Source organism: Cyrtonyx montezumae, unplaced genomic scaffold (assembly GCF_038088225.1).
Source record: "Cyrtonyx montezumae isolate F1298 unplaced genomic scaffold, pur_monq_1.0 scaffold_8, whole genome shotgun sequence".
Classification (NCBI taxonomy): Eukaryota; Metazoa; Chordata; class Aves; order Galliformes; family Odontophoridae; genus Cyrtonyx; species Cyrtonyx montezumae.
In genome coordinates, this window is record NW_027072089.1 from 99,918,772 (window position 1) to 99,940,867 (window position 22,096).

The 22,096-nt window shown below is 37.6% G+C and overlaps 1 protein-coding gene across 10 annotated transcripts in view; it reads left to right on the forward strand.

Annotated features, from left to right (window-relative positions):
• The window catches only part of CLASP2 (cytoplasmic linker associated protein 2), a 131,225-nt gene that overhangs the window by 51,789 nt on the left and 57,340 nt on the right, over window positions 1-22,096 (forward strand). For all 10 annotated transcript variants that reach the window (XM_065753389.1, XM_065753391.1, XM_065753390.1 and 7 more), the window contains 4 exons: window positions 12,673-12,752; window positions 16,529-16,621; window positions 17,199-17,344; window positions 18,735-18,870. In XM_065753389.1, coding sequence (XP_065609461.1) covers window positions 12,673-12,752; window positions 16,529-16,621; window positions 17,199-17,344; window positions 18,735-18,870 — 455 coding nt within the window. The remainder of the gene's footprint in view (window positions 1-12,672; window positions 12,753-16,528; window positions 16,622-17,198; window positions 17,345-18,734; window positions 18,871-22,096) is intronic.

Here is a 22,096-nt window from a genome sequence, read left to right on the forward strand (position 1 = left end):
GCTCTGTTTTGTATGGCTCAAAGGGGCTAGTCATCAATTGTATACCTCAAAAGAGGTGTATGTTGTACAGTTCAGTGACTTCTACTACTCCCATAAACCGCCAGAGTAATGTGAAACTAATTGTAAAAGGTACGAATGAGAGCTAAAACCATTGCCAGGATTTTTTGCATGGTAGATTTCAAAGCTGAATAATGGTGATGCTTGCTAATTATAATCATTGAATGTGGATGTGCTTTTTATTCCTTTTCTTTTTTATTTTTTTAAATAGCTGGGAGGGGCAGAATCCAACCAGCAACGGTTCACTGTTAATAAGAAACCGAAAAGTGACTTTTTTTTTGATGGTTCATGCACACTTTAAGAAAAATACATAAATAAGTGGAAATATACTGTGCTTTGGGTATGGTACTTTATCAATAATTGTTTTTTTCGACAAGGGATTTTTCTGAGAGTAATTTTTTCATGAGCCTACTCATGGAGCGTCCTCTTAGGTGAACTCCAAAGCAAAGATAAAATTAAAATACACATACCAAACAAGCTGCAGTATCCATTTGCCTGTCTATAAGATATAGCTCATGTTTTGGCAATTTATCGCATCTCTAATGTGATCTTCAGACTTCCTAATACATTGAAAAGATTCCCACAGGGCGTGATCAGCACTGCCATTGTACAACTCATGCTTGATATAAATCAGGAAGTGCCACTTGTGAAAGAATTGATAAGGAAAACTGTCTTTGAAATAAACAGTTTGTATTTTGTTGTTATTATTTATTTATACATCTCTATAGCTAAGAGTCTTAAACTGGATGTTTATAGAAAACCATTAGATTGATGTCAGAACCATTGCTTTACTTCTGTGAGACAAAAGGGAGATGCCACGTTAAATGAATGGATGGAGTGACTCAAAGGACATGACAATGGAAAAGGATATTATTCAAACATTTTATTTCTAGAACCATTAAATAAATAGATACATAGATGGAAGGACTTGAGATCAGAGGTGTATTGCTCAAACATCTTTCCAGAATTTTCTGTCAATGAGCTATCAACTTACAAACCTGTAACTGCTGCTGCTGTCCTTGTCTGTGGTGGGACTCACACTGGGGTGCCGGCCTGTCCCCATGTGCCCCATGAGGGCTGCAGGTGACATTGTGGCAAGATGGGGCTGCTGGTTAGGTGGCACCAGCATGACTGCTGTCTGCATGGCCACTGTGAGGGGTGAGGGTCTGTGCTGCTGCTCCCTCTGGCATCATGGAGGGGCCCGGAGGTTGGCACGTTTCCATCTGCTGCTTCAAAGGGTCTTAAAAGGGCTGAAGCAGTGCTGGCTTGGGTGGTGGCGGGCACCCCATCGGGAGGCTTGCTGTGTTTTCAGTCTGTAAAACTTCTTACTTTCCAGTACTTGGAGATTAAATGTTTCGTCAGTGATGACAACACAGTTTCTGCCTTGACCCCACCAACTTGTCCTTAGTCGGTCACTTTCAGCCAGTTGCAGAGTTTCTGTAGAAAACCGAGGGCTGAGATGCTGACTTTGGCCTCCTCAGAAGAAATGTGAGAGAAATGTGGTTTGTTCTTCATCTGAAAAAGGCATGAATCCTTTTCTTCTTTGATCCATGCTGGAGCAACATCCCAAATTGTTCCTTGCTCATCCTGTACCGGAGGATGAGGAGAAGGGAAACCTGAGGACTCAACCAATGTCTCTGGCTCAGAAACAGAAGACAGTTTTGGTGGCTCAATTTTAATTTTTCTTGTCTTCTGACTGAAGTTCTCACATAAAGGCATTTCTCTGACAAACTAGTCGTTGCCCATCCAGTTTGCAGTTGATGGTGTAAACAGGAGATGGAGAAGCCATGTTTATTTCCTATACTATCTCCTTTTTTAAGAAGTTCAGGAAGTGAACTGACAACATCAGTGATGTTCTTTAAGTCTTTAGAGTTACCTCCCTGTGTACATGAGCAGATGCTTCATCAGACCTAGCCTTTTCTTGATAGGAGATGGCATCCTGACACAGGTCTAGAGTGTATGCTAAGTCTGAGGACACCACTAAATCGGAGGAGCTGTTGACTCCTTCAAGGGCAGGGAGGCCTTGCATAGAGATCTTAAGAAGTGTGATGGCTGAGCAATCGCCAAGGGCATGAAGTTGAACAAGAGCAAGTGCCAAATTCTGTCCCTAGGGTGGGGCAGCCCAGGACATATGTACAGACTTGAGGACAAGAGGCAGGAGAGCTACCCCACAGGTTTGGGCACTGGAACATGAGAAGGACATAAAAATGTTGGGGAGCATCTGAAGGAGGGTTACAAAGATGGGGTGAAGGTTTTGGAGGAGTTGACATATGAGGAACAGCTGAAGTCCCTTGGTTTGTTCAGCCCAGAGCAGAAGAGCTGAGAGGAGCCCTCATGGCAACCTACAGCTCCTTACTGGAGCTGTAGGTCACAGGAGCCTCACAGAGCTGAGCTTTGTGGTCAGGTGACAGTGACAGGCCCTGAGGGAATGGCATGGAGCTGTGTCAGGCTGAGATTTAGGTTAATTTTCTTCACCAGGAGGTGAGTTTACACTGAAATAAGTTTCCCAGGACAATGGTCACTGCCCCAAGGTGCTGGAGTTCAAGAAGTGTTTGGTCAATGCTCTCGGGCATAAGGTTTGTGTTTTGGATGGTCTTGTGTGAAGCCAGGAGCTGAACTCCATGGTTGGGTGATTTAGGGCTGTGTTCAGCAGCACAGAGGCCAGTTGGAGGCCTGTATGCAGTGGTGTTCCTCAGGGATTGGTGCTGGCTTCAGTCCTGTTCAGCATCTTCATCAGTGACCTTGATGAGGGGATAGTGTCCACCCTCAGCACATTTGCTGGTAGAAATCTGGGAGGAATGGCTGACACACCAGAAGGCTGTGCTGCCATTCAGTGAGACCTGGACAGGCTGGAGAGCTGGACAGAGATGAGCTAGCTGATGTTTACTAAGAATAAATGTAGAGTCTCGAACCTGGGGATGAATAACGGCATGCACCAATACAAGTTGAGGGAAGACTGCCTGTACATTTTTTTCTTGCTGTCAACCATGGTGAAACTTTTTCTGACCTAATAACCTACTTGTGCACAGATTTTTTTAATTGTGGTTTTTCCCCTTATATTTTCATTGGGTGCACTCCCATTGTTTTATTTTTAACATTTTCTGTATATAACCATTGCTTAGCAAGGTTGTTTGCTTATCTTCTTGTATTTAGCAGCCACTATACTACTTTATTTTACTCCCATTGCTTATTGTTTAATATCTTCATATGCTTTTTTTTCCCCTACTTCTTGTTTATCGTGTTTATTCTTTTTTTATTAACAGTCTTACTGCTAGTTGAAATCATCTGATAGTATTCCCAAATCTGTCTTCTACTCCAATAAAAAGCATTATTGTAGGTTCCAAAAGTATTTGTTATTCAAGTCATCATCTTTTTCAGTCATGAAGTTTTCTGTAACTTTATTCATATGAATAATGGAGGTAGTTTAGATGAGATGAGACGTCTGCATAGCCTACTATCCTGTCTGGCTGTACTTGGAAGTGGCTGTTACAGAGATGTGTGTGAACATGGCTAGTGTCCTGATGCACAGTGTCTTTACAGGACAATTGACTGGCTTTAGAGTTTCACTACAGAGAGAGTAACAGCCTTATAAATGTCCAGTTAGGACATTATATTAATTTTATTTAATAATAATACTTTTTGGATTTAAATAAATCTGGGTACCCTTTTGCATTTCCCTTCTGTGTTGTCTGCTTTGGAGGGCTCTGAAGGACGTTGCGATTTTTCTCCAGCCCCAAAATAGCTGTCTTCTGTGGCATTCTGTGGTTTGGGAAGTTGTCTACACTTACTGATGTATTAGGGCTCTGTCATGTTTTGCAGCCTGAAATCTTTCTGCTCACATCTGCATTTCAAGTCTGTAATCAATGGGAATGTCATTGGCTCTCCTTTTTCTCATAAGTGCTAGCTGCAGGTCTGTAATTGCTCGCTTTGTGGTTCTGCCACCTGTTGATTGTGTGTATTAAAATTTTCTGTGTGTGTATGCATGTGTATGTGTACTAAGAAGTTACAGGTCAGCCTTGGAGGAAGCAGCATCAGCAGCTCCAGTGACTGTGTTGCTTTTTCTTCATTTATCACAAAAATCTTTTAAGTCATCTCAGTGTTGGGCAGCTGAAGCAAGCAATCTTTCACTGCAATTTCTTTACTTTATGCTTGTGTGACCAGTTAGAGGTGTCAGTGCAGGTGGAAATCGTGTTTAGGGTAGGCTGCGAATGCAAGAAGTTGATTCCTCCAGACAGGCTATTACATTCCAGATGTCCTTTTACCAGTACTACTACTTCAGAAATAAAATTTTTTCCATCAGCTATAGATGACAGTGAAGAAAATCAGTTCATTTGCTGGTTCCAAAACTTCCTGGATGCTAGCCTGGCTTGAAGCTTAGAACATTAAACCTCTTAAACACGTTGTTCTGTTTTGTTTTGTTTTAACAATAATATCTGCTGAACTAGATCTCAGATGGATGCATGCTTGGCTTTTTATTATATATTCTCTTGAGATGTTTCTTATTTAGGGCACTGTTTGCTTCCTGTCCAGTGTGCAGGAAGAGTTTTTCACCATCTGAAGGACTTACTGTAGGAAATGCACTTCCGTGATGCTGGAAATTCAGAATCATTGTCTAGGGAAGCCAGGGTTTGGATTGAAAAGACACCATAATTTCTAGCAGAAGACAACCTAAGTTGAGTATGTTAGCCGGATGAGCTATATTTTTTATCCTTGTGCTCTTTAGAATCTCTTGAAAGGCTTTGATCAGTTTTCTTGCCAATGTGAACTCCCTTTGCCAAGATTTCTACCATTCAGAAGTTTTATACAGTGTGGATGTTAGTAGGAAAGCTCCATCTGTACCTCAACAAGAAGACTGGCCTCTTTTCCCAAAATGTCATTTTAGGTCAGCAGTCTGTACAGTCACCTAAGTGTAGGAATGCTGGCATTTCATTAGGGTGGAGTGACATTGGGAAGAAAAGCTTGCGGATTAAACCACATCAGGGTGAAAGTTTGTAATAACTTCCAGTTGTGTGCTTATGAGAACCTGTATAGGGCTGGAACATCATTCTTAATGTAATTTAAGACAGTAACTTGAACTTCATGCTTTTTAGAGTTGTCATCAGTGAAGATAACGCATCAAGTATTTTTATCTGGGATTTGTTGGTTTTCTTTTATGTGATGTATTGGCCTAGTTAGGACTAATGTATGTTGCTTACTGTTTTGCACTAATAATATTGTTAGACTCTTTGAAACAGACAGTTTAGGATGGATCATCCAACAATGAAGTAGCAAAGGTGATTTTATTACTTTAAAATAAGAATTATTCTGAGCGCTGTTTTAGAATCTATTTTAGAGTGAGAATGTTGATGATGCCGAGAGGAGCCCAAAGGACACGAAGCTTTGCTTTTTTCATTTTTAACCTTTGTTAAAAAATATGTGCACATCCAAAAACCTTATTTTTTTTCAACATTAAAATAAAACAGTTGCTATGCTGCCCTTTCTTAAAGTTTTCAAAGGTTCTGGTCCTCAGTGAATTCTGCTTGTGTGACAGTGTGAGGTTTGATGTCAGTCTTACTTGACATAAAACTCAGTTCTAGGATAATCTGAATTCTTAAGAACATCCAAATGTTTGATGGCTCAAAAATCATTGTAAAGACTTTTCTCTAGGCAGGAGTCTGTAAACTGGAAAACAGAAAAACCAGATGGGCCGTTTTCTCAAAAATAAATGAATAAGTAGAAGGTTGTAGCAATTATAATAGCATAGTACACATTCTTCTTAACTATATGAACACATTCTTCACTGTAGGAACTTATTCACACCTTCAGTAAATTTAAGTTTAGGTTGTGTATCTGTATGTAGTGAGTTTTATTAGCATCGTAATGCTCTTTTTTTCTCCTTCTCAATAATAGCAGTGCAAGTCTTTGAAAGCGTTACAGCAGTACTGATTTACTCCTTTGCAATCTGTTTTTTAGCAGAAAAAGATTTCAATATTTAAAGGTGTTTTTAGTATGAGGTGGTTTAAATGAGAAGTCTTCACCTATAACATATGTACTGAAAAATGAATGCTTGCCTTCTGAAATCTTTGGTTAAATTAGCCTCCTGAAAGATACATTGTGTAGTTAAGAAGCATATTTGTTAAAAGGACTTCAATAATTGTGAAACTGTAAATACAAATTGTTAGTGAATGGACTTCAAACAAGATAAATGCCCTGCTTGCTGTATTGATTATCTTTAGACCGATGAGGACAGTTCTGTGTTTACTTGACACAAAAGAAAGGCTTCATAGTAATCAGTATTCAAATTGTTTTAAACTTTATAGTTCTATAGAAAATAAGTTCAAGAGTACTAGTTCTGTTAATGTTTTGTGATACTCTTTCCTTTATTACTTAAGTTTTTATCCAGTGGCTTCCAAAGTGGTTTATTTGTCATGTAAAACCAACCATTGGTTTTTCTTCATAGTTGTATCCTGACCCTCTGCGAGATGCAGAACTGAAATGTTGGCATTCAGAGTATCACAGACACTCTGCTACAGTTGCCTTCTTGGCTTACAGGATGCTGAGAGGCTTCCTCTCATACAATCAGTGGTCTGTTCTCCTTGGCCATAATAAATTCTTGGGGGTTCCTTTTCTTGCCTGTAGTATTCTTTTGTTTGCAGCTTATCTTATCAGGTGAATTGGCAAACCAGCCCCAGAGACCAAAATGAAATGCATATATTCTCACTTCATGTGTACATAAATACACATTTACATTCATTCATATGAGCATATGTGGCTTATCTGTCTATTCATAACTACTGTTTGTTAGTCTCCCTAATAAAATAAGATGAAGTGGATAAAATAAGAAGAGAGTAACAGTGAGCAGTAATTAAAAAGTCTATAGATAAGAGCTTATAACACTTTGTAACTTTGTTGTAATATCTGTACCCTATGATACAGTCCCAAGCATCCTACTAGCCATCATGGTAGTACCAGGCAGTGGTGAGAATAGGGAAGCCAGCCCTTGTTCATTTTGCTAACATGGAATACTGATTTTTATTGCAGCGAGAAGGGGGAGGGCAGTTTCTTTGTTTTCATATGACTGAATCCAGAAGGAAAAAGAGGAATGAGAGAGGAGGGCCGACTGAAGTCAACTGACCCGGTCACTTCAAATCCTTAGGGACTGTGGTTGTGTTGGAGTAAGTGAAGACAGACATGCAAAACAATCCTACATTGCTGCTGTTGAAGAGAAGCTGCTTTGCAGAGTAGGAAGTTCAATTCCACTTTGTAAGGCTGGAGAGGAGAAAAAAGTGCCTTAAGTTTCATTTCTTAGGACAACTGTATGTACTTTAAAGAAGAGTAGAAGATAAGTAGGGAAATAAAATTAATAAAATAAACTAAAAAGAAAAAGGAATAAAATCAGTACCACTATAACAACTAAAAATAAAAAAAATAAAACAGTAAAGAATAACATTAAAATAAAGTGGAAACAAAGTGCGAATTGTTATTATAATACAGGAATGTAAGCAGTGCAATTTTAGCAAAGTCACAAGTATTGCACCAAATAAATAAGGTGTTCTTAAAAATATAAAGCAGTCCTATGTTAAAGTCAAACCATTTGACCTTCTTTCTTGCACTAGTGAACTTCTAGAATGAAAAGATTGCATTTCCAGAGTTTGCAGTGTTGAACAATGTTGGTTCCACTTGTTCTTAAGAGAGTATCAGTTTAAGTTGTGTCAGAAAATTACATGCAGTTGAAGAGAAGCAGTAACAGTAATGAAAATACCTTTTTTTTTCCTGAAAACATTGTGTAGCAACAAAACTCCCAAACAGTTATACTTCCACAACCCAGTCTGAACAAGTTCTAGATGATACAAATGAGTTGTTCGTGTTCCTGTCTGTTCTCAGTAATAATACCTGTAATGTAAAATAATTGGTGAGATTTTCCACCACTGAGGTGTAAGACTAGGGCCAAATTAAAGTAAAATATGAATTTTAGGTTATTAGAAAGCTATACTAAAGCTGAAAATAAGTCTAATTTGCATAAAATTTGCATCATATTTTAAGCCCACCTGTTGAGGGTTGGCAAGCGAGCCAGGGTCACAAATGATCTTTTAAGTATTTGTGAAAATCAACTGCCAGTTAGAGAAAAGAAAAATGTGAAAGATGGCAGTGTGAGCATGAGCATCGTGCTTGCTTTGAAAGATGTGAGCTGATGATTCAGCAGAAATAAACGCTAATCAGCTGTGGCATAAGCTCAGAGGAAGTCAGGTATCTATATTCCTGTTGCTCATGGAACTGCTTTATGTAACTTATAGCAACAAAACCTTGAGCTGTCTACGTTATTAATTTCTTTCTTATGTTGTCAGGTTTACTGCATGCTTCGCAGATGCTTGTTAGTTGATCTGCATAGCATAACTATGAAAATAAGTGACATTAATCTTTTCTATTTGTGAAGCTGTGCTGCATTGAAAATTGGGTATCGAGACTAGAGCTGTTGAAAATTCACTAGTGGGATAAAGCTTCAAATACTGCTAAGTCTCTCAGAGAATATGTTGTTATAGCTTATACTTCAATGCACAATTCCAAAGGAATATTCACAGTCAAGAAAAGCTCCAAAATTTAGACAAAGAATGCTAGATCTTCAGTTTCTTCAATTCAAACTTCAGATGAAGCGAGAATTATTTCCTGCTTCCTCCTAGTACATGAGTCAGGACTACATGAACAAGGGATGTGTGTGCACTTCATGCTGTGCTTGCTCTTGGATAAGATGGGAGGTTCTAGTGATTATGCACTTCCTGCCACCTTCTTTGCTGTAAGCGTAGCTCAGTCTTTGATTCTTCTCATCCCTTTGGCTCCTGTTCTTCATTTGAGTGAGTAACTGCAAGGGGGAGTTCTGCTTAGTCTCGCAGTCCTGAGATGGAGTGCACTCTGTTCTTGCATGGAAACTTCTGTTCATGCTCAATGACTTTGGCATGTGGCAGGAATGTTTTAATGAAGCAAGCACGCCACAGGTGAAGTCTCTGTGGTAGTTCTGTTACCTTGTCTGTCAATTTTCTAATGGAGGAAAAAAAAAAAGACAACAAAAAAAGTAAGGAATAAGATGTGAGTATATTTGAAAGCGTTTTGCTATTTTGTTCAGGTTATACAACTGTTACAGCTTGAATGACTGTTTCTGGCTGCCTCAGGGGCAAGGACTTTTGGCATTGGAGGAGCTGAACTGGACAGGTTGGCTCAGAGAGCTGCCAGTCACTGGGTCTGAATTGGCCAGAATTCATCTGTCTTTTTCTTTCAGCCAGGTTTTCTCATGGACGCTTTTTTATTCCACAAAGTCACTGTGCTTTTTTCTAAGCTGATTTTAAACTGTGAAGTCAAATTTCTTTCAAAAATGGTTTATTTGGGGTTAGTATTTTATCTAATGATTGAAAGGTATATTTTTTTTTTTTTCTGGAATTGATTACCAAAAAATCTGATGCGCTGTGGCAGCTGAAGAATTTTACTGATCTGGTTATCTGCCTGGTGTCTTTGTCAGAGGTACTTCAGGCCGTGATTTCAGTGTAATTTAACTGATGTAAGGGCCTGGTAGATGTTTCTTCTGCTCTTCTTCTCCCTTCTTTTTCCCCTCTGTGCAGAAGTAACTGCCGTGAGACATACATGCTTAGCATCCCAGTATGGTAACCTCCCAGTATTTTTCCATCATTAGTTATTGGAGCCTATTTCATGGAGCCCTATGTTTTATGCATGATGTCTGTCAGGTAGGCAGGGCATGTGCTCCTAAAAGCTCTGAAAGTACAGACAAGTTCCGTAGTATCGGGGTTTCTGAGTGTGGGGAGTTTGTTTCTCTCCAGATGAGGTTGGTTTTTATCTCAGAAAACATAGATCAGGCAGCTGAAATTTTTAGCTGATAGATTCGTCATCCAAAGTAAGATGGCTGCGACTTTATTTTGGGTATTCTAAGTTTTACTGGCAGAGCTGAGGTAGTTAGCAATGTGACCTGTTTCTTAATTTGTATACAAAGTCTGTAAGTGATGTCAACAGTTAAACCAGAGCAGTTATGCTCTAAATGGCACGGTTTGTTTTGTGAATGAAATTTGGGGTATGTTATTACATTAATAAAATCTTTTAACAATTACTCTTCAATATTGCTGGTAGCTATTCACTGGTGTAACTTATCTTCAAGTAAATCAGCCTTATTTACAAAAGCTGTGTACCTCATCTAACATTGACTAGCATGCTTTTTGTTAGAGCAAGGGCTGTATCTCTGCTGCTATCCAGTACTTTTTTAGCTGGCAACTTGAAGGTACCTATAATAGGAAGTGACTCTTAGTCAGCCAGTGGAAAAATACTTTGTTCCTTATCCAGGTACTTGAGGCTGGAGAGTAGCTCTTTGCTTGTCTATTGATGAAAGGTTTTTTTTTATTTAAATCCAAACATGGAAATAAGAACTTACTGAACACTGACTCAACTGAGTTAAGACCACCCATGTTCCCTGTGTTCTGTTAACGAGTCAGGGTGTGCACACAGAGTCTATCAAAATGCTTTCCATGACCTAGTAATTAGAAACCTGAAGGGACTTTTCGGAGAGAGTCGTTTAAAGTTGCAGGAAGAAGCAGACTTGTGTTACATACCATACTCAAAATATTCTGCTTATTTACGAACCTGGGTACATATTAGTTGGTGCAGTCTCTTATCTCAAATCAGAAATCATAGAATCACAGGGGTTGGAAGGGACCTCTAGAGATCATCGAGTCCAACCCCCCTGCCAAAGCAGCTCCCTACACCAGGTCACACAGGTAGGCATCCAGGCAGGTCTTGAACATCTCCTGAGAAGGAGATCCCACCCCCCCCATGCAGCTGTGCCAGTGCTCCGTCACCCTCACCGTAAAGAAGTTCTTGCGCACATTCGTGCGGAACCTCCTGTGCTGCAGTTTCTGTCCGTTCCCCCTTGTCCTGTCTCCACACACTGCTGAAAAGAGTCTGGCTTCACCACTTTGTCCTCCACACCTCAAGTATTTATAAACCTGGATCAGGTCCCCTCTCAGTCTTCTTTTGTCAAGGCTGAACAGACCCAGTTCACTTAGCCTTTCTTCATAGGGGAGATCCTCCAGGCCCTTCACCATCTTTGTGGCCCTGCACTGGACTCTTCCCAAGAGATGCCAGTCTTTTTTATACTGGGGAGCCCAGAACTGGACACAGTACTCCAGATGAGGCCTCACCAGGGCAGAGTAGAGGGGGAGGATCACCTCCCTTGACCTTCTGGCCACACTCTTTTTAATGTATCCCAGAATGCCATTGGCCCTCTTGGCCACGAAGGCACACTGCTGGCTCATGGTCAATCTGTCCACCAGGACACCCAGGTCCTTCTCTACAGAGCTCCTGTCCAGTAGGTCATTCCTCAGCCCATACTGGTGCATGCAATTTTTCCTCCCTAAAATCAAGGTAGACTACATCCACCGCCCTCCCCCCATCCACCCAGCCAGTGACAACATCATAGAAGCGTCCTTTCTCAATCTTCAGGACAGTTTTACACCACACTTCATCTTCTGCAGAAATTCCATCATTTATGGTGGTCTAGAAGTTCTGCAAAAAAGGATTTCTATTTGGTTTCTTATTTGGCCTCAGGAGGCTTCAGTATTGGTTCAGGGCTAGGAAATCTACACTGTAGCTTAGCTGGCATGTCTTGATAGTGTAAATTTTCTCTTCACAAGGTTCCTTGCTTAAAAATATAGGTGTTGAACAAAACCTTGAGTGGGAATTCATAGGCAACCTCATGTTTCAGATTTTGGTATTTTGCTGTTAGCTGGTTCTTGCTGATGGTCCAGCAGCTGCAATTAGAGCTTGTGTGTATCAGACTGCTTCTTAGATGTGCGCTGAAGATCAATTAGATCATAGGGGTTTTCAGACCTGTTAAGTCCATGATCTGAACCATAGTTGTAGTGGACCCTTATGCTTCTAAGTACACAAGTGTACAGTCATAGCCCTGTGCTGCAAACAGGAGGTGAGGGTCTGTAAACTAAGAAACATTTGTGAGGACTGTAGCCACCAAGAGTTTGTGTTGTCACAAGTCCTAGTTTTTCATTTTTGTTGACCTCTCAGGCTTACCTTCTTTTTGCGATGATTTCTATTTGTGATGTTGTTAGTAAAATATGTCTCTGCTCAGGCTGATGCCTCCGTTTCAGCTGCACTTTGTAAGCTGGACAGAACAATGTGAGGAATGCACCTCACACTTTCTGGCGCCAAAAGAGGATTCTGGGGAGCATAAGTTGTTATGACTTACGTAGGGTACTGTGTAAGATTTTTAAAATTAAAAAGAAAAATGAATTATTAGGATGCAATCCTAATCACGTTGCAAACAGCTATTAGGTTGAGGGAGTGTTGTACTAAATGTGTTTCTGGTTAGACATAAATAAAAATAATAAAATTAAACCATTAATTTTGTCGTTGGAAACTGCTCAGAATTGTTCATTCTGAAAGAATGAGAAACCTTTTTATTTATTATTTTTTAACTTTAAGGTGAAATCGGTGTTGAGATTTTACACAGGTTGAATATTATGGCTTTTTGTGAACTGTATTGATAGTTTGAAAACAGGTTGAAAGATAATTCCTTCATTTTGAAAACCTTGATGTGCATCTGTTTAACAGCGTTTTATGTTTTTGTAGGTTCCTCTAAAGAAGGAGGAGCTGGAGCTGTGGATGAAGACGATTTTATTAAGGCATTTACAGATGTTCCTACTGTACAGGTAAGGTGCTGTGTATACTAACTTCTGTTTTCAGGAATATGCTATTTATAACACTGTCTTGGCCTATTATTATTTTATAGTCTTTCAACTGAGTCATCGTTACCTTTCCCTCTTTATGAACACTTTAATTTATGGCTTCCATGAATACTTTACTATTTTTTTCCAGTTGTTAATTAGCAAAACCTACCATCTAAAACTATTTTACTAAATATAATCCCATTATTTCAGTGAAAATCCATTATTGCTTTGCTTAATCTTTTCCAAGGAGCTACTGAAAATAATTGCATGTTTCATTTTTTAATAAGAAAAACATTTCCATAGTCATAGGGAAACATAGGATTTGAAGTTTCATGGGATAAGCAGCTAATAATAATGTAAGCAAATAATTTTAAAAGCAAGAATTTCAAACCTGACTGTGTGAATTCTAGTGGTGCTTGTTTGACATATATGCGCTCATCTGTAGCAGTACTTTAAATTAAAAATAAAAAATAAAAGAGAGAACTTATAGTGACTTATTTGAATACTAATGAACATTTTGGATCCTGAGTTCTTGAAAATTAAGATTTCTTTTTGTGAAAGTTCCTTAAGCCAGAGACTCACACATGCTTCGTGTTTTCACATGAGTTGAGTCACCTAGCATCTTCTGTTTTCAGAGACTTACTTTGAATATACTTCGTTTGAGCAGCTGAGGAGTGGAAGACAACCAAAAACTGAGCCAAAGTTTTAAAACACCAGAAGGATTTTGTATGACTCCCTTCTCTTGTTATATACTTGTATTTTTATTTCCCAAGATGATAATGTAGTTCAGTGTTAGATCTCATTTTATAGACAGAAATACTGTCTTCTTTAATAAAGAAACACATCGTTTCCAAGATTCCTGTCTCGTTCAGAAAAACTTTGTCTTATCCTGTAAGAGCTGTTTCTTCTTTGCCTCTCCAAGCTGTTAATTCTTTGGAGGGCAAAACCATCCATCTTTTAATGTTGTTTGTCCTTGTTGTGTTGACCAGAGTCATATTCCACAATACTGAAGACTTGCTGCCTATAATTTGATACTTTAATGTTTAGAGTCCTGAGCAGAATTCTCTGATGGCTCAGATTGCTTAATAACACTGGGAGAACAAAAGTGGAATACCCATATGTCATTGATAAGTGTATGTGATTTTTCTCTCTGACTCCTCTGGATGACTTGGGAGGTAGGTCATTGCTTAACTGCAAAAGGTGGAGGAGGAGAAAGACCATCTTGTCCTTACTAATAGCACCTTAGTTGAAGTGGAGAGGCAAAGGAGAATGTATAACTGATCCCTGAATAACCTTATTTGTAATGTTTAAGGGTGTAAGACCTACTGGCCAGTCAAAAAATAAAAATACATTTTTATTATCCTGAAGAGTAATGACTTCTTGATCTCCAACCTCAATCTCTTACCATTCAGAAAAGAAGCACCCCACATTCTGTGAGACCACTTGGATTACTGTGGAAGGGAGAAGTTTTTCTGATAGACCCTGTGAAAAATTTGCAGTGTGTCTGTTGATTGTAAAATCAAAATCTGTCAGACAGAATTGATAGAGGGCATTGTTTCTGTGTTTCTGGTCCCATTCCCATGGTCTGTTATCATTACATTTGTGTGGGCTTTAGTAGAGATTTTAGTAAAAATAAGGGAGGGAAATTTATTATGAAAATACAGATCCAATTCTTAGTTAAGTTTAAGAGCATCTGGATTAATCATGTACAGAGTATTTTCTGTGTGTGTGTTCAGCTTGCGGGATCCGGAATGCCTTCAGTGGTGATTCTGCTTTTCCAGTAACCTAATTCAGATGACCGTGCCCATCATTAATCTTTAAGGAATATCGTATTGTTTACTTCTCTTTAGTTTGTAATTCTTATTTGGAAACACTTTCCATCTCATTAGTTGTTTCTTTAACTTGTGTTTGAGCGTTTAAATTTTTCTGTCTTCACTGTGGCATTTGCCATTACTGCTGTGTGTGCATGCTACCCTCTAATGGATAATTGCATCTTATAAAGATAGGTTATTTTGAAATACAGTGTGATAGCTCTTTTTGCTAATGAGTTCTTTACATACTGTACTGTGATAGACTGTGAGGACTGTGTCTCTGTATTTAAATTACAAACTGAATAGTTTTACAACTCTTTTTTCACTTACGCTTAACTGGAAGCAGAAAATTCACTTGTCATGTTAATAGGAATAATATCCATTAATAGCTAGATTTTTTTTTCCAAAACAAATATAATTGTTTGTGAAAACATCTGACACTGAGACCAAGGGAAAAAAAAAAAAGTATAATTGTTGTCTGCATGCAAAATTTCCCCAAAGTATAAAGCATAATTAATCAAAGGCAGGGAAAAAAGATTAAGAATTTTTGTTGTTTTGAAACCATGTATGGAGAATATATTTGGGATTTTTAGTGGAAAAGTTTGAATTTCATTAAAATTAGACCACTTAGTAAATTGCTCATTAAAAAACCAATTTGAATTTGCTTAGATCCAATTCTGTTTTTGCTGGGAAATCAAAATATTAAATTTTTTGCCTAGGCACTCAAGTAGGTCTAATTTAAAGCCATAGTACATGTTTCTGCTCTTGTCTATTGCCTAGCAGTTATAATCCTGTGGCATTAAATACAACTCATGGACTGAAATTGCTCATCAGCTGAGAGCAAAAATTGGCCTGTTTTTGAGGGATCTCGCAATGAGACAGCTTACAAAAAGTATTCGTAGCTTTACCAAGACCTCAGACTGAGCTTAATGTGTGCACTAAAGAGATCCTAGTTAGCAGATGCCAAAAGGCATGATCATGCTTTCCTTGTGGCTACATTTTACTTTTGGGATAAACTGACATGGGCTGCTAAACTGATATATCTTTTTGTATGGTAAAGCCCTCATTTAGAAACAAGACGGGAAGGTGGGTGGTGGTAAAGAGGGAACCTGAGGAGCCTCAACTGCATCACAAATTCGAGTGACTTCTCTCTTCCAATTTTAGAATGAAAATAATAATTTCCTTTGGACGATAGGCAATTTCATCAAACTGAATTTCTGTTGAGACATACGTAATACTTATTCTTAACAGCGTGGTTCTTGTGGAGTTAAAAGTTAAAACCAAATGTGATTGTAATAACTATTATACACAACCAGCATACACAAACATATATTAAGTGGTGATGCAAAACTCAAGTTCGATTTGTGTGTGTAGGAATAGAAAGTCCTGTATGATTCTAAGCAATGTTTTCATGAAAATTTTCACTCCTTTAGTATAAGCTGTGCATCAAATGTTTATTAATTCGTAGTGAAGAATCACAATCTTGAGCAATATAGTCTTTTCTTATAGTTGCAGTTTCCTATTATTCTGAAGCTGAGGGAAGAAAAAAAATCCTTAAATTTTGCATATTCAGCAAAACCAGAAAAGAGTATGCCATATGAACTGTCTCTGCTTATATTCTCATACTTAAATCTGATAAAAATGTATTATGTGTATTTACATGACTACTGTGCTATATACATAATAGAGAACTTTGTTTGAAGGCTGCTCCTTGCTGCTTACCTGCTGATTGCAGAAGTTAATAAAAGATAGGCTTAGAATACCAATGCGTATACAGTCTGTCAAAGGTTTTAATGTATGTATGTATGTATTTATTTATTCATTTTGTTTACAATTTATTTTAATGTTGACTAGCAGCTCAGTTAAGTTCTTACAGAGTCATGTTCTGAGGATCAGTTTACCTTTGTGAGATAAACTGGGAAATTTTCTGTGTTTTTAATATTCTAGATCTATTCTAGTCGAGAACTTGAAGAAACATTGAACAAAATCAGGGAAATCCTCTCAGATGACAAACATGATTGGGATCAACGAACCAATGCGGTAAACTTTTTATCTGATTTCAAGTGTGGACAGTTGTCTTTTCTTATATATGGGTGACAGGACATTTTAAAATGCCTTTCTTAGTGATAACCCTCACTATACTCGAAGACAGTTTTATTTTACATTTTTAAACCAAGCATTTCCATGTATCAAATCATTTCAGAATAAGCTTTTAAGCAAGTGATTTTAAAGGGATGAGATTTATTTTTGTTGACATTTAAGTGGAAGCTTTTCAAAAAACCCTCATATATATATTATTTATTTTTTTCCATCAAAATTCAATACTCTGCAGATAAGCTGCTAGCATCTGTACCTCTTGTATGGCTCTAATAAATTTTATTTATGGAATTTAAATATCTGTGTATATGTAGCACCTATGTTTTTTTCTGGAGACAGTTACACTTTTCATACACCTGAACATTTTAATACATGGTTGTCTCAAGACCTACTTTAAACTTTAAAACTGCAGGCACACACGTACATTTTTACAATAATTTGATTCGTTTAAGAATTATTGTTATTTTTTAAAAGAAAATGTGTTAGTAGTGTGCTAATCTAAACACCTTCAATTTTTTAGCTCAAGAAAGTTCGGTCGTTGCTTGTTGCTGGAGCTGCACAGTACGATGGGTTTTTCCAGCACTTACGGTTGTTGGATGGTGCATTTAAGCTGTCAGCCAAGGATCTCAGATCCCAGGTGGTTAGAGAAGCATGTATTACTGTAGCGTAAGTATGGTTTTACATTTGTTTGTGTACACTGCTAGATTTTAGTGTGAATTTGACTGTAAAGTGCTTTACCCATACTGCAGGAAAGATTTGTCTTGCTGGGCTACTGTACGTTATTACTGATGAGTATCAAGATCTGAAGCTATAGAGAAAATGTGAAAGAGACATTCATAGTAATTTGCTCTTTCAGGTGATAAATATAGTCAGCAATCCTTGTGAAACATTTCATGTGAAGAGGTTACTAACCATCACTAGATCAAGTAGTAGGTGTTAGTACAAACTGCAGTAAATACTGCTGTATTGTTGTGGGTTAGTCTTAAAAGCACTGCAGTTTGAGCGTTTTGGCATTGGACTTTACTGTGACTATAAAAGTGAGCTGCTTTGTGTTTTGTGCCTTTCCATTTGAATTGTCTGAGGTGCAATTAAAAAGGTGAAACTCAAGTGAAAGCTTAAGTAGAACTTTATACATTTTGATGAGGCAAAAATCTTTTAATTTTCATGACAGTCTTAAGAGCTCTAATGAACAGAATTAAGACCCCTTCCCTCATCTTGGGATATAAGCTGGTTGGGGGAAGCCATATGTTTACAGCAGGCCAGTTTTTCCCACTTCCTTCTTGTCTGTGGCTTTTTGTGCCCCTTTGTAAAGGCATTAATGTACCCACTGCTACTCAGTGGCGGCGTATGTCCCAGAATTCACCTTGGTTCTTTTGGCCCTGTGCTAGAACAAATCCATGGAGAGCTGCAGGAGTATACAGTGCTCCTTGACAGAGAAATTCAGGCTTTTAGAAAATAAGTTTTGTTTTCTAGCATGAAGTTTGTAGTGGCATAAATATACTGTGTAATGTCCTCATCCAGACTGAAAAGTTAGGAGATTTCCACAATCCCTGAAACACTGATGCATTTGTTGTCACTTCCAGATTCTTTTTACATATACAATCTGCCTGTGTGGAAATGCTGGTTGTCACCACTGGACAATAATGTTACTGTATGCTGTATGTGTTAGCATATTTGTTAATACTGAAATAATAACATTGAGAATATGAAGGAGTACATTTTTATGGATAGCTTACTGTGATAAATTCAGTTTTGCCAGCAATTTGGTGAGAATGTTAGCTTTTTAAGTTGTGGTATTTGTTTTTCATTATAAACTAAAGTTACAGAGTTAAACCCTTTATGTGTCTGCTAAGTATTAATATTTTTTAATAGAACATTTAAATATTAAATGTATTAAATTCTGCCTTTCCAGGCAGGCAAAGACCTGCAAATAATGAAATTATGAAATTCTGCTATTTAATATAAAGTGATGTTAAAACGACAGCATTCGTTTTACTTTTTACGTATTCAAGAAATTAATTTCAACTAATCAGCTCTTTTTTTTTTTCCTACATAGCCATCTTTCAACTGTTTTGGGAAACAAGTTTGATCATGGCGCTGAAGCTATTGTGCCTACTCTTTTTAATCTGGTTCCCAACAGCGCCAAAGTGATGGCAACTTCTGGGTGTGCAGCCATTAGATTCATTATTCGGGTAGGTGTTCCACTTTAGTTGTGCTTGCTATAGTCAGATGACTGTTCTTTAAGTACCAATTTGGAAAAATTAAAATTATGTATTAACTTTTAAAAGAGTGATTAACACTGGATAAATAAAATTTAGTCTGAGAAGGCAAATACTATTTATTGTTGGCATCAAACAACAATGTTATCAGGGTAAAGAAATTATCAACATGAAAAGAAGTCTATTTTCATGATTTTTACAGTCTTGATTGTGTTTTTTTGGTTTTATTTAAGCCAGTTCCAGAAGTTAACTGACCTTTTGCAAAAGGCACAGTAAGCTACCAGTCAACAAGCTTATAACAAATTACTGGAAAAAATGCTTTTTGCAAGAGAATTATCATTTATATCACATCTAGTATCAATACATGAATATATGTAGCATTAATGTACATTAATATGTATCTTTATTTATTTATTTACTTATTCCATGCCGTTCATAATAGAGTATTGAAGATGTCAGACATGTATAGATAAGTTCAGAAGACAGAAGTTCATCAAAGAAAAAAGTGCAACAGATTTTTAATCCTTGAGTTTGAGAACTTTCTAAGAATCTTCTGGTTCATTAAAGCTGTGACACATAGAGAGGAATATTGCATGCTAGCTCTCCTTTTTTGTATTGTCTGCTTCTTAAGCATCTATTACCAACTTGTGTGTGAGACGACATACTTAACTGGACTTCGGGAATTTTTACTGCCATATTTATGTTTTATATAGGAGTGGGAGATTGCCTGTAGTTTCTACATTAATGCTGTGTTGCTCTTCAGTTATTTATGCAAGATGCTTAGTTGTGTTCAATATCATCAGTGTAACAGTGTCACAGTTGTATTTCTAAATTTTTAGGAACTTAAGAAGTGTTTTGATCACTCACACATTGTGTTGCCATGTTTGTTATGTTTTGGAATCTGTAGTTATATTGCCTTACCATGCCTCTAAGAAGGTATTCTTGAGACTTTCTGCATCAACCTTATTTACATCAGCACTTGGGCTAAGAAGTATCAGTATTTCCTTCCAAGAGTTTTACTTCGAAATGACTGGCATAGAGTTGAGAGAGGAGGAAGGAATATATCCTTATGTAGTATGATTACAGATCTGAGAGAAGGATATAATTCACAGTTGCATTAGATGAGTTCAGACATGTAGGAAGATAACCTTATCTTCTTAATACGGAGGCAAATCGATCACTAGGAAAGCAACGTAAAATAAAAAAACTACTAAATTACATTAAATTGGCTTTATTCAGCCAGTTGAAGATGAGCCTATGCATCAGCTATAGCTGCCCTGATTTTGTTAAAACTTCTATTATCATTAGCTGTACTTCAACATACAAGGTTAGAAGTATGGAAGCAAGAAAATCCTATCCGTTCTGTTCAAATATTCAACACATAAAATGCATATGCAGGTTATTTTGACAGTCAGAAAATTCTGCCCTCAGTGGAAGAAAGGAAGAAATAAGTATAAGAGTTGAGCAAAATGCAGTCCTGCTGTGTCCCCCTTGGATTAAATGAGGTCAAGGAAACTTTGTGATCAGTATTAGATCCCAAGCCATTATGACTGATGTGTGCTCAAAAATTTATACCGAAAACCAGTTCACATCCTTGTGCTTTAGTATCTAGCTGCTGTGAAGCTGAGTCCACAATAAAAAGAGCACCTGTATTATGCAGAGTTTTGACAGTTACTTTGAAGAGCTTCACCTCTCACCTTTCTCCTTTCATGGAGTTTCATGTTTCATAGAGTCATAGGATCACCAAGGTTGGAAAGACCTACAAGATCCAGTCCAGTCACCAGTAGTTCTCTCTGTCATGTCCCTTAACACACTGTCTAAATGTTCCTTGAATACCTCCAGGGTCGGTGTCTCCACCACCTCCCTGGGCAGCCCATTCCAGCACGAGACCGCTCTTTCACAGAGGTAGTATATCTTAACATCCAACCTCAGTGTCCTATGGCACAACTTGAGGCCATTCCCTCTAGTCCTCCAGATAGTTCTTATACTGTATTTTGATTTCTCTTTCTTGGCTTTTATTTGGTTTACTGCTTTACTTTACATATCATTTTTTAAAAAAAGGTCATTAGATTGCATGGTAGTGGAAAATGTTTTTTAGAGGGCGATGAGATTGAGGTTGAGTAATAGAGTTTCAGGGTGAGTTAGAGGGCAGTATTTATTGATTCAGCTTCAGTGGGGTATAACAGAAAATGTACAGTCCTGAAGCAGTCTAAAAGCAATCCTGAGCCTTTGAATCCTTTGTCAAACATATTCCAGAAAGTACAGAGTTGATATCTCTGCAGATTGGAAAGATACAAGTTTCATAAATAAAACCATTTTATTTTTTCTCCCCGGTATTGCTTGTTGTTCTCTTGACAATCACGTGCCGTTTAAAACTATGAAAACAGAAACAAAACAACAAAATACATTTGAAAGTGCATCAGTAGGAACAAATGCAGCTACTAGCCTTTCCTGGGTTTTTGGACTCGTTCCCCACTAATTCTGAAGTTGGCAGTACTCTGGGAGCTGATAATTCTTTGTTGGCTCTTTTGATTTGTGTATTTATATCCTGTAATAATAACCTAAAGAGAAAAGAGTGATACGTGAGATGCTAAGAATTTTTCAGAACTGTAATTTTGGAGCAGTTTCTCTAGACTTAAAATCTGGCAATGTAATGGGAGCTGTTATCTGATGTATTTATTCAAGAAAGGACTGAAGAAATTAATAGAAAATGCATTTGTTTAACCATATTACTTGGGATTAAAATGGTAATGCTTTATGTCTAAAAGCAGTTAATATGAGCTGAAGTAAGGCTCTTTTAATTATGGATCAAATTTTTGCATCTGGATTTAATGTATTTTATCTTGACCACTTCAAATTATAGTTCAAGGATTTCCTTTCCTTGTGAGAGTGTTAAGTATTTGCATTTAGATTTCATACGTGAATTTGTTTATATTGTATGTCATACCTTTATTGTTTAATTGACATATTCTGCATTAAAAATAATTTGGTGTTTTGAATGTTAACCATATTGATTGACCCTTAAAAGAAGGCATGAAATTTCAGGTTTCTTTTTGCTCCTTAACTCTTAAGAGTTAAGTTGAAGACTGCTGTGCCTCTATTTTTTCCTTCAGGAAAGATGAACAAAAAAACTGTTTAGAACTCTTCTGAGGAAAAAGTTGCTGTTGAGCCTTCAGACATGACTTTACACAGCTAAACG